Source organism: Equus quagga, chromosome 12 (genome assembly GCF_021613505.1).
Source record: "Equus quagga isolate Etosha38 chromosome 12, UCLA_HA_Equagga_1.0, whole genome shotgun sequence".
NCBI classification, from domain to species: domain Eukaryota; kingdom Metazoa; phylum Chordata; class Mammalia; order Perissodactyla; family Equidae; genus Equus; species Equus quagga.
The window spans coordinates 4,117,401-4,130,120 of NC_060278.1; the positions used below are offsets into that span (position 1 = coordinate 4,117,401).

At 36.1% G+C, this 12,720-nt stretch overlaps 1 protein-coding gene across 1 annotated transcript in view; it reads right to left on the reverse strand.

The window, feature by feature from the left end:
- Nucleotides 1-12,720, reverse strand: part of CCDC7 (coiled-coil domain containing 7) — a 485,718-nt gene that overhangs the window by 365,281 nt on the left and 107,717 nt on the right. The window contains exons 12-13 of the mRNA XM_046679053.1: nucleotides 2,688-2,773; nucleotides 1,750-1,804 (exon numbers count right to left, since the gene is read on the reverse strand). Coding sequence (XP_046535009.1) covers nucleotides 1,750-1,804; nucleotides 2,688-2,773 — 141 coding nt within the window. The remainder of the gene's footprint in view (nucleotides 1-1,749; nucleotides 1,805-2,687; nucleotides 2,774-12,720) is intronic.

Genomic DNA, 12,720 nt, shown 5'->3' on the forward strand with positions numbered 1-12,720 from the left:
ATAACAGAGTTTTGAAAGAGGGAGATAAATTCCTTTAAAATTCTCATTAAATTCATTGATCTTCTCCAGAAAAAATTATCCCTACAAGAAAATTTTGACTTTAAATTCAGAAAAAAATCATTTGAAATGATACTAGCTGCTACAAACTAAAGGTTTGTGTCCCTCAGAAACTTATATTGAAACCTCATCCCCAATGTAACGGTGTTTGGAGGTGGGGCCTTTGGGAGGTGATTAGTTCATGAGGGTGGTACCCCTATGAATGGGATTAGTGCTCTTATAAAAAAAGACTCCAGAGAGCTCCTTTGCCTTCTATGCCATGTGAGAATACAACAAGAAGTCTATAACACAGAAGAGGCCCTCACCCCATCGTGCTGGCACCCTGATTTTGAACTTCAAGCCCCCAGAACTATGAGAAATAAATTTCTGTTCTGTATAAGCTACCCAGTCCCTGATATTTTATCAGAAGAATCTGAATGGACTAAGACACAGCCCAAATAAACTAAAACACTAGCTTAAAGACATAACATTAATAATATAATGGTACAAGAAAATTTTAAAATATACAAAATGCTGTTTTATATAAAATAAGCTGGTAAGTGTGGTAGGCAGAATTGATGGCCTCCATGATCTCATCCCTGGGAGATATAATCTACTCCCTTTGAGTGTGGGTGGGACCTGTGACTTGCTTCTAGCCAATAAAATAGAGCAAAGTGATGAGACGCCACTCCTTTTATTAAATTGCAGTATTTATCTAAAGTGAGGAGATGTCACTCCCACGATCATGTTGCATTATACAGAGAAGACCATATGGCTGAGAGGAACTGAAGTTTGCCACATCCACTCATGCTTGGAAGAGGACTCCAAGTTACACAACGGGAATAAAGCCCAGCCAACGCCTTGACTGCAGCTTGGTGAGACCTTGAGCATAGGACACAGTTAAGCCATGTTCAGACCCCCAACCCACTCAAACTGTGAAACAACATAAATTGTTTAAAGCTGCCAAATTTGTGGAAACTTGTTGCCCAGGAATAGAAAACTAACACCATAAAGCTGTACATTTTATATTCAGTATCTCCAGTGGTACTCTCATTTCCTTCCCAAATTTATATTATTGGATTCTTGAATCATTCAGGTGCATACTTGTAGGACACAACTCCAGCCGCTCACTAAAATGGGTGATGAACTCTGATGGTTAATAAGAAGTTAACTTGTAGCAAAAGAAAGAATTCCAAAACCAAGATGAAATAAAGGGGTCACTTGTATTCCTTTCATTGGATCACATAAAAAAGAGTGGGCTCTACAGTTTACAATTTCTGAAGAACTTTTTCTTACTTGCTTTTTATGCCTCTTACATCTTTCTGAGATAGATACGGCAGCTATTATTTTACCCATTTTAGTGACAGAAAATAGGAAGTTCACGCAGGTTAAAGTGACTTGGCCAATGTCACATAACTAGTAAGTCCCTGTTCTGACTGCCAATGTGATGTTGTTTCCTCCATGATATTGCCTGTAGTTGAGTAAACGATGGTCATTTTGATAACCTTGACAGAAAATATGCCTGGATTTACCATTTTATTTTCTGAAATTTGCTGAGAAAAGTCAACCAACAAAAAAGAAATATCTTAGGAATAACTTTAGTACACACACACAGACCCGCCCTATAGTCACATACACACTAATATTATCTATACACATAATTCCCCAGAGCACTTATTAATCAAATTTAGATGCACAGAGAGTGTATGTTACCTGAACTTGAAGCAAATCTTCTTTTGTTTTAAGCTCTTGAACTACAGGCTTGTCCCTGTAATTAAAATTGTTTTAAAATATATCATGATACTTTAAATTACATGACTACTTTTCTTTCTTGAGGAGTACTAAAACCATTTTAAAGAATAAAATTTTTCAAAAGAAATTCATAATTTTTTAAAGCCATAAAATCCATATAGGTTAAATGATAGATAACTGAATAACATTTCTCAAGTTAACTTCTCACTGATATTATTAAAATATGGAAAGATGAGATGGAGCAAGAATTTTCAAAGTACATTAGTATTTTTTCTATTCTGGACATCTTTTCTTCTCTAAGTCAAAGGTCAAGACCACTTGTCCAGTGAATTTCTTTTCAGAATTTGTGGAAGTCTATAAAAATTGAAATCATAGTTTCTTTTTTAAATTATACATTTACATTAGGATTTGACCAAGCAAATTCAAAATATAAAAATTATATTACTAAAGAAAATATTCACTTAATAAGGCCACTGTATGATAATCCACCAGATATAAACATAGATAATTGTTTTTATAAAATAAGTACAATCAAGAAGTAAAGTAAAAAGAGAACCACCCAGTCTAGGAAGTTAACATAAACATTACAAATCATTAGCTAGACCATCAAGGAAACCATGTAAATCCTTTTTTCCCTAAAACTATTTACAGATGTGATTCTGTTTACCTATTCCTGAATATCTTGTGGTTCATTCTCTTCCTCTAATTCAAAGTTCTTTGTTCTTCCCTTCTCAGCTTTCTCCCACAATCATATCCTAGTCTGTTTATAAAACTATATATTAGCTAGTGTTATCTCTTTTAGAAACCTGTTATTTTTATATGACCTCAAATTGTTTGCATAAAGTGAAAATATAAAGGAAAAAGGAAAAAAAATATTGACACGTATTTTTATGTCTTACTTTTCTGAATTCTCAGGTTTTCCTCTGTCTTTTTTCTTCTCCATTTTACCAGTTTTCTTTATTCGATCATATGTAGGCTTTGTTTTCTGTGTAATTTTATATAAGCCAAAGATAAATAGTTAAGGAGACAATAAATTATAGGTAAATATATAATATACATTACCAAGATTTCCATTTTACTTTGAGAATCACTATACTATGTTTCAAAGAAAACTTATCTGAATAGAATCAAAACGAAATTAATGATACAGCCAGAACATTTGTTATCATGCTTTACTGAATGTAAGCTGTATATAAGCTAATACATATCAAAACAATTAAACACCCCTGACAAATCACATCCAGTTCTGTATATGTCTTCTTGAAAAATCACCTCACTATAGAAATCATGCAAAAAAACTTGAAAGACATGTGGGGAAAATGGAATTAGGTGCACAGCATGCAAAAACATTGTCGATGATACATTAAAAACATAGAAGCTCAATAAAAACATTAGTCCAGTTTTACAAAGTTAAATGATTAAGAAATATATACTAAGAGAAATACAGCTCTTTATCTTGAAAAAGACACGAAGCTTGCTTGTGAAAGTGGGCAATGAATAGGCTGCAAGTTATAAATTATTGTGCAGTACTGGAAGGACGATTATCTGAACTTGGATGAAAAGCTGTAACACCAGATGTGGACTGGTGCAGTACACTATACACATGGTGAATCAAGGCAGCTTGTAGAAACTATTTTCTGCCTTCACCTAGTACTTTTTGCAGACGAAATTGTGCATAAGCAAATGTAAATGTAAAGTTCACATTATGCTCAAATTGTGTGATCATGTTGGAACAAGTGTGCACTTCAAAACAAATATTATAGGCAAAATGGTGGGGTGAGCTGACCCGGGATTCTCTCCCCTCTAAAATACAACAAAAGATTGGAAGAACTGAATTTCAGAGAATAAACATAATGCCAGCTCCTTAGAGACCTACAATACCAAGAAGGCAGAGATCATAAACCTTGCTTACATCCTCGGAGGCGCTGGAACGGTAGGAGAGAACATCGCTCCCTCCCCTAGAGTCTGCGATCGCTGCGGCGTGGGTCGGGAAGGAGCGGGGGAGGGGCCGCGCAACCGGGGGATCATCCAGGACTCCTGCCACTGATTCAGTGGAGACCCGCTGACAGGGGGAAAGCTTCCGTCCCCGGGGACCCCATAAATGAAGGGCCTTGGGAGACCAGAGAACAGAACTGATCTGAACCCAGACTGGCCTGTGAGTAACAGCCCCTCCCCCCCAGCAAAGCCAGTGGGCGCAGCCATCTTGCCCCAAGGCGGAGAGCTCATAACACGCAGCTCTCGACCCCCATCTAGTGGCGACAGGCTGTAACTGCAACTGAATTCTACCACCATGAGAAAAAACCGCTCCTCTACCATCCAGCAATTTATAAAAGCCCCAAACCAGAAGGAAAACAATAAAACACAGAATTAAGTCCTGAGGACTTGGAATTAGGTAAACTAAGTGATAATGAATTCAGAGCAGCTATAATCAAAAAACTCAATGAGGTAGAGACAAAGATAGAGAAACAAGCCGAGTTCTGGAGTTACTTCACAAAAGAGATTGAAATCATAAAGAAGAATCAAACAGAATTACTTGAGATGAAAAACACAATGGACCAGATAAAACAGAATACGGATTCCCTGAATGCCCGTGTACACAACATAGAGGAGAAAATTAGCATAATCGAGGACAGACAGGCTGAATGGTGCCAGACACAGAAAGAAAGAGAACTAAGAATTTAAAAAAATGAGGAAAATCTCCAAGAGATAATGGATTCAATGAGGAGTAAGAATATAAGGATCATAGGAATTCCCAAGAATATGGAAAAGGAAAATGGAGCAGAAAGTGTGCTTAACGAAATTATTGAAGAGAACTTCCCAAATCTAGGGATTGATGGAGAAATGTGTGTAGAGGAGGGTTTTAGATCTCCTAGATTTGTCAATGTAAAAAGAGCTACCCCACGGCACACAGTAGTAAAGTTGGCAAATAGGAATGATAAGGAGAGAATACTCAGGGAAGTAAGAAAAAAAAAGAGAATAACCTATAAAGGAGCCCCTATCAGACTGTCAGTGGATTTCTCTGCAGAAACCCTACAAGCTAGGAGAGAATGGAGTGACATATTCAAAGCTTTAAAGGATAAAAATCTTCCGCCAAGAATACTCTATCCAGCAAGAATTTCCTTCAGATATGAGGGAGAAATTAAATCTTTTCCAGACAAACAAAAGTTAAGGGAATTTGTAACTAAAAGCCCTCCATTACAAGAAATCCTCAAGAAGGCTCTCATACCTGAAAAAAGAAAAAAGGGAGAAAGGGGACACAATCCACAGACTAGGGAGACCGATGGATAGAACCAGAACAGGATAGCAAATATTCAATTATAGCATTAGGGTAAAGGTAAGGAAACTACCAAAACAAGGATGATCTTAGCACTCTAACTACCAATTAATAAGACGAGTTGGAATAAAAAATGAAAATAATTATTTAGGAGGGTAAGAACCAAGGGTCCAAATCAGTATTGGTCAAGTAAGTAAGAGACCACCAGAGAATAGACTATGTTATACACGAGATTCTAAATACAAACTTCAAGGTAGACACTAAAATAAAGTACAGAACAGAGTCACAAATCATAAATAAGGAAAAATCTAAGAAATCCAGCATAAGAAATTGCAGTATTAAATTGGTAGTCTAAAGCAAACAGGAAAAGAAATGCAGGAAAACAAGATAATGAGCGACAGATTAACAGCATTAAGCCCGCATGCATCAATAATCACTCTCAATGTGAACGGATTGAACTCTCCAATAAAAAGACACAGAGTGGCAAAATGGATTAAAGAACACGATCCAACAATTTGTTGCCTCCAGGAAACACACCTCAGCCCCAAGGACAAACACAGACTCAGGGTGAAGGGGTGGAGGACAATACTTCAAGCAAATAGCAAGGAAAAAAAGGCAGGTGTTGCAATTCTCATATCAGACCAAGTGGATTTCAAAATAAGACAGGTAAAGAGAGACACAGAGGGACAATATATAATGATCAAAGGGACACTTCATCAGGAAGAAATAACGCTCATAAATATCTATGCACCCAACACAGGAGCACCAAGATTCATAAAGCAACTATTAACAGACCTAAAGGAAGATGTTAAAAACAACACAATAATAGTAGGGGACCTCAACACCCCACTCACATCAATGGACACATCATCCAGACAGAAAATCAACAAGGAAATAGTGGAGCTGAATGAAAAACTAAAACAATTGGACTTAATAGACATATATAGATCACTTCACCCTGAAAGAGCTGAATACACATTCTTCTCAAGTGGACATGGAACATTCTCTAGGATAGACCATATGTTGGGAAACAAGGCAAGCCTCTACAAATTTAAAAAAATTGAAATAATAACAAGCATCTTCTCAGATCATAGTGCTATAAGACTAGAAATTAATTACAAGAAAAAAGCTGAGAAAGGCACAAAGATGTGGAGACTAAACAACGCACTACTGAACAAGCAATGGATCATTGAAGAAATTAAAGAAGAAATAAAAAAATACCTGGAAATAAATGAAAATGATAGCATGCCATACCAACTCATATGGGATACTGCAAAAGCTGTATTAAGAGGAAAATTCATCACAATACAGGCACATCTTAACAAACAAGAAAAATCCCAATTAAGCAACCTTAAAGCACACCTAACTGAACTAGAGAAAAAAGAACAAATGAAGCCCAAAGTCAGCAGAAGGAGAGAAATAATAAAAATCAGAGCAGAAATAAATACTATTGAAACAAAAAAGGCAGTAGAAAGGATCAATGAGACAAAGAGCTGGTTTTTTGAGAAGATAAATAAAATTGACAAACCACTAGCCAGACTTACAAAGAAAAAAAGGGAGAAAGCTCAAATAAACAAAATCAGAAATGAGCGAGGAGAAATAACAACAGACTCTGCAGAAATACAACAGATTATAAGAGAATACTACAAAAAACTATATGCCAACAGAATGGATAACCTAGAGGAAATGGATAAATTCTTGGACTCCTACAATCTCCCAAAGCTCACTCAAGAAGAGGCAGACAATTTGAACAGACCAATCACAAAGAAAGAGATTGAAACAGCAATCAAAAACATCCCAAAGAATAAAACCCCAGGACCAGATGGCTTTCCTGGGGAATTCTACCAAACTTTCAGAGAGGATTTAATACCTATCCTTTTCAAGCTATTCCAAAAAATTAGGGAAGATGGAACACTTCCTAACACATTCTATGAGGCCAACATCACGCTGATACCAAAACCTGACAAGGACACCACGAAAAAAGAGAACTACAGGCCAATATCACTGATGAACATAGACGCAAAAATTCTAAACAAAATTTTGGCAACCAGAATTCAGCAATTCATCAAAAGAATCATACATCAGGATCAGGTGGGATTCATACCAGGGACACAGGGATGGTTCAACATCTGCAAATCAATCAACGTGATACACCACATCAACAAACTGAGGAATAAAAACCACATGATCATCTCAATAGATGCAGAGAAGGCATTTGACAAGATCCAACAGCCATTTATGATAAAAAACTCTGAACAAAATGGGCATAGAAGGAAACTACCTCAACATAATAAAGGCCATATACGACAAACCCATAGCCAACATCATACTCAATGGGCAAAAACTGAACCCCATCCCCCTGAAAACAGGAACGAGACAAGGATGCCCTCTATCACCACTCTTATTTAACATAGTACTGGAGGTCCTGGCCAGAGCAATCAGGCAAGAAAAAGGAATAAAAGAAATCCAAATAGGGAGGGAAGAAGTGAAACTCTCGCTGTTTGCAGACGACATGATCTTATATATAGAAAACCCCAAAGAATCCATTGGAAAACTGTTAGAAGTAATCAACAACTACAGCAAAGTTGCAGGGTATAAAATCAATTTGCATAAATCAGTAGCATTTCTATACTCCAGTAATGAACCAACAGAAAAAGAACTCAAGAATACAATACCATTCACAATCGTAACAAAAAGAATAAAATACCTTGGGGTAAATTTTAACCAAGGAAGTGAAGGACCTATATAATGAAAATTACAAGGCCTTTCTGAGAGAATTGGATGATGACATAAGGAGATGGAAAGACATTCCATGTACATGGATTGGAAGAATAAACATAGTTAAAATTTCCGTTCTACCTAAAGTAATCTACAGATTCAACGCCATCCCAATCAGAATCCCAATGACATTCTTTACAGAATTAGAACAAAGAATCCTAAAATTCATATGGGGCAACAAAAGACCCCGAATTGCTAAAGCAATCCTGAGAAAAAAGAACAAAACAGGAGGCATCACAATCCCTGACTTCAAAACATACTACAAAGCTACAGTAATCAAAACAGCATGGTACTGGTACAAAAACAGGTGCACAGATCAATGGAACAGAATTGAAAGCCCAGAAATAAAACCACACATCTATGGACAGCTTATCTTTGACAAAGGAGCTGAGGGCATACAATGGAGAAAAGAAAGTCTTTTCAACAATGGTGCTGGGAAAACTGGAAAGCCACATGTAAAAGAATGAAAATTGACCATTCTTTTTCACTATTCACCAAAATAAACTCAAAATGGATCAAAGACCTAAAGGTGAGACCTGAAACCATAAGGCTTCTGGAAGAAAACGTAGGCAGTACACTCTTTGACATCAGTATTAAAAGGATCTTTTCAGACATCATGCCTTCTCAGAGAAGGGAAACAATAGAAAGAATAAACAAATGGGACTTCATCAGATTAAAGGCTTCTTCAAGGCAAATGAAAACAGGATTGAAACAAAAAAACAACCCACTAACTGGGAAAAAATATTTGCAAGTCATATATCTGACAAAGGCTTAATATCCATAATATATAAAGAACTCTTGCAACTCAACCACAAAACATCAAACAACCCAATCAAAAAATGGGCTGGAGACATGAACAGACATTTCTCCAAAGAAGATATACTGATGGCCAATAGGCACACGAAAAGATGCTCATCATCGCTGATCATCAGGGAAATGCAAATCAAAACTACACTAAGATATCACCTTACACCCGTTAGAATGACAAAAATATCTAAAACTAATAGCAACAAATGTTGGAGAGGTTGCGGAGAAAAAGGAACCCTCATACACTGCTGGTGGGAATGCAAACTGGTGCAGCCACTATGGAAAACGGTATGGAGATTCCTCAAAAAATTAAAAATAGAACTACCATACGATCCAGCCATCCCACTACTGGGTATTTATCCAAAGAGCTTGAAGTCAGCAATCCCAAAAGTCCTATGCACCCCAATGTTTATTGCAGCACTGTTTACAATAGCCAAGACATGGAAGCAACCTAAGTGTCCAGCAACAGACGAATGGATAAAGATGTGGTACATATATACAATGGAATACTACTCAGCTGCAAAACAGAACAAAATCATTCCATTTGCAATAACATGGATGGACCTTGAGGGAATTATGTTAAGTGAAATAAGCCAGAGAGAGAAGGACAATCTGTGTATGACTCCACTCATATGAGGAATTTAAAACTATGGACCAAGAACAGTTTAGTGGATACCAGGGGAAAGGTGGGGTGGGGGGTGGGCACAAAGGGTGAAGTGGTGCACCTACAACATGACTGACAAACATTAATGTACAACTGAAATTTCACAAGATTGTAACCTATCATTAACTCAATAAAAACAAAAACAAAAACAAAAACAAATATTATAGCAGAACTAACCACATGTTTTAAGGTATTCTTGAACTACTATGTAATACCAGATTATTTTATACAAGAAAGTAGAGAAAAAATTAACAAATAGATTATTGCCATTTTAAAACGAGCTTAATAATAGAGACCTATTAAGGCATTAGATGGTTATTTACTGTGTCAGACCACAACTTCCAACAGATACCAAATTCACTGCAGTGACAAAATCTCACAAGTTGATAATTCCTCACAAAATATGGAAAATAAGTACAATAATGGATTTTTTATGAGAATTGTTAAGGTCCCCAAATAATTTTCTTGTTTAAATGTGAGTTTTTGGATATATTTCCTATATAGAAAAATCAGATGTCTACTGGCAATCAAAAAATACTAAATAATGATGGGGCCAGCCCCATGGCTGAGTGGTTAAGTTCGCACACTCCACTTCGGCAGCCCAGGATTTCACCCGTTCTGATCCTGGGCACGGACATGGCACCGCTCATCAGGCAGTGCTGAGGTGGCATCCCACATGCCACAACTAGAAGGACCCACAACTAAAATATACAACTATGTACTGGGGGGATTTGGGGAGAAAAAGCAGAAAAAAAATTAAAAATACTACAATATTGAAAGAGGAAAAAAGACTAAAAAATAATGAACAGATCATCAGCGAGCTGTGGGACAACTACAAGTCAACTCATGCTTATAATTGGAGTCCATCATGAAGAGAAGGGATGGTGAAAAAGGATAAATATTTGAAGAAATAATGGCCAATTTTTTTTCAAATTTGATGAAAACTAGATACCCACAAATCCACAACAACATAAAGAAAACTACCCCAAGGTACATCAAAATCAAATTATTAAAAGCAGTGATAAAATGAAAATCTTAAAAGCAGACAAAAGAGAAAAGATTACATACAAGAATAAGAAGGACAGCTGACTTCTTGTCAGAAACAATGTAAGACAGACGACAAAGGAGCAATATCTTTAAAGTACTGGAAGGGAAAATAACCAGTCAACCTAGAATTCTTTATCCAGAAAAAAATATTTTTCAAAACTGAAGGAAAAAAATTTTTTTTCAGAAATCAAAGAGTTAAAGGAATATATCAGCAGCAGACCTGCACAACAAAAATGGTAAAGAATCCTTCAAACAGAAGAAAATTGATACCAGATGGAAATAAGGAAATACACAAATTAAAAAAGAGCGCCAGCAGTGATAATTACGTGTGTAAATATAAAGACTGTTGGTCTTGTTATTTAAATCTCTTTAAAAGGTAATAGTTTACAGGAAAACTAATAACAATATGTTGTGCAGTTTATATCAGATATAATAAAACATCTGAAAACAACAGCTGGAAAGGGGCAAAGGAAAGAATATTATTTTAAGGTTCTTAGATGTGAAGTGATTTAACATCACTTAATATAGACTGTAACAAGTTAAAGACAAGAATGTAAACCCTTTATTGTAAAGTAACCAATTGAGCGGCAAACACAAAGGTAATACAGATTTTGATACCTGGAAGTGGGTGCTGTTGTAACATATAACTAAAAATGTGCAAGTGGCTTCTGAATTGGGCAGTGGGCAGAGGCTGGAAGAATTTTATGAAGCATGAAGAAAATAGTTAGCAAATTATGAAAAGAAGAAAAACCCTTTAACTTGATAAATGGTATCAAGAGAGGAACAGGGAGAGGGAGAGAGAGGCAGGCTGACTGACCCAAAGAAACAAGAAAACATTCTCTTTAAAATCAGGAATAAATGAAAAATGTCCACTCTCATCATGCCTATTCAATATTATCCTAAAAGTCTTTGCCAGAAAAAGAAATAGAAAGTATTACAAATTGGAAAGCAAGAAAACTTAGGCTATCGCTATTCATTGATACTTCTATTATGCAAGTAGGAAATAAAAATCTAATCATTATACAGTGTAGCCAGGTTTCCAGATGCATAATTCAATAGATAAAAATTTATTACACTTCTCTAGCAATAGTTAAAAAATATCTTTTAAAATATAGCAAATAAAATAGCATAAAAATATGAAGCACCTAAGATTAATAAAATGAATAAGAGCTTTATGAAGAAAACCATAAACATTTATTGTAAGAAATGTTACATTAAAGAAAAATTTCAAAAATGGAGACATTTAATGTTTATAAACAAAAAGATATATCTGATATCCTAGATGTAAATCTCTCCAATTTGATGTACAGATTCAGTGCAATCGTAGAATTTGACAAGTTAACTCTAAAATTTATATGAAAGTGCAAAGGCCAAAAATAAATAAATTCTTATAAATGACAAGGGTTGACTTGCCCTACAAAATATCAGGACTTAATCTAAATCTGTAATCATTAAGTATCTCAGGCATTGGCGTAGAAAAACACAAGACCAATGGGACAGAATAGAAAGAGCAGGAACAAATCTTTAAGCAGTGATATCTTCCAGCAATAGCATACCAAAATACACACATATCTAGGACATCCTACTTAGGAAGCTATAACAGAAAGCCAAGTGATAGCAGAAGTGACATACAGAGTCCGGAAACTGCAGACCAAATCTGCCCTGCTGCCTGTTTTTGTAAACAGAGATCTATTGCAATGCAGCCATGCTCATTCATTTATGTATTATCTATGACAATTTTCACTCTACAGAAGTGGATGAGTAGCTGCAATGTGTACTGTACAGCCTGCAAAACCTAAAATACTTATCTAACCCTTTATTGTAAAAGTTTCCTGATATCTGGAATAATTAAATAGATATGACAGTAATTATGGAAATAGTAGCAAGTACAGTGGACACCAGATATTTGCGTCCAGTATCCTTTTCCCTTTTGTTAAGAAATAGCACCACACTGTAGTAGGGTTCTGCAACTCCCTCATCTCAAATTGTCCCGGTAACATTTGACCTAAGCAAAGCCAATCAGATCCAATCACTAAGAACTTACTTTTATGGAAAGGAAGCACTTGGAGCTGAGTAATTCCAGAGCCAGTATCCAAAGGGATGGGGAAAATAGTAGACCGAGCTCCCTCTCTAAAAGCTCCCTGAAAGGACAGGAGTAATTGCTATCCAAGAACTTTTGTTATTTTGACTCCAGGAGTGGCCCTAGTTCTATCCTTCACCAAACACACTGTTCAATTTTCCTTGAATTCTTTGCGCTACCCTAATACCCATCCAATAAATTTCTTCCTTTAGTTGCAAGAAACTTGCAGTTTCTCCTGCTTACAGTAAAAGAAAATAAAATCCTTAACTAGCTGACACACAG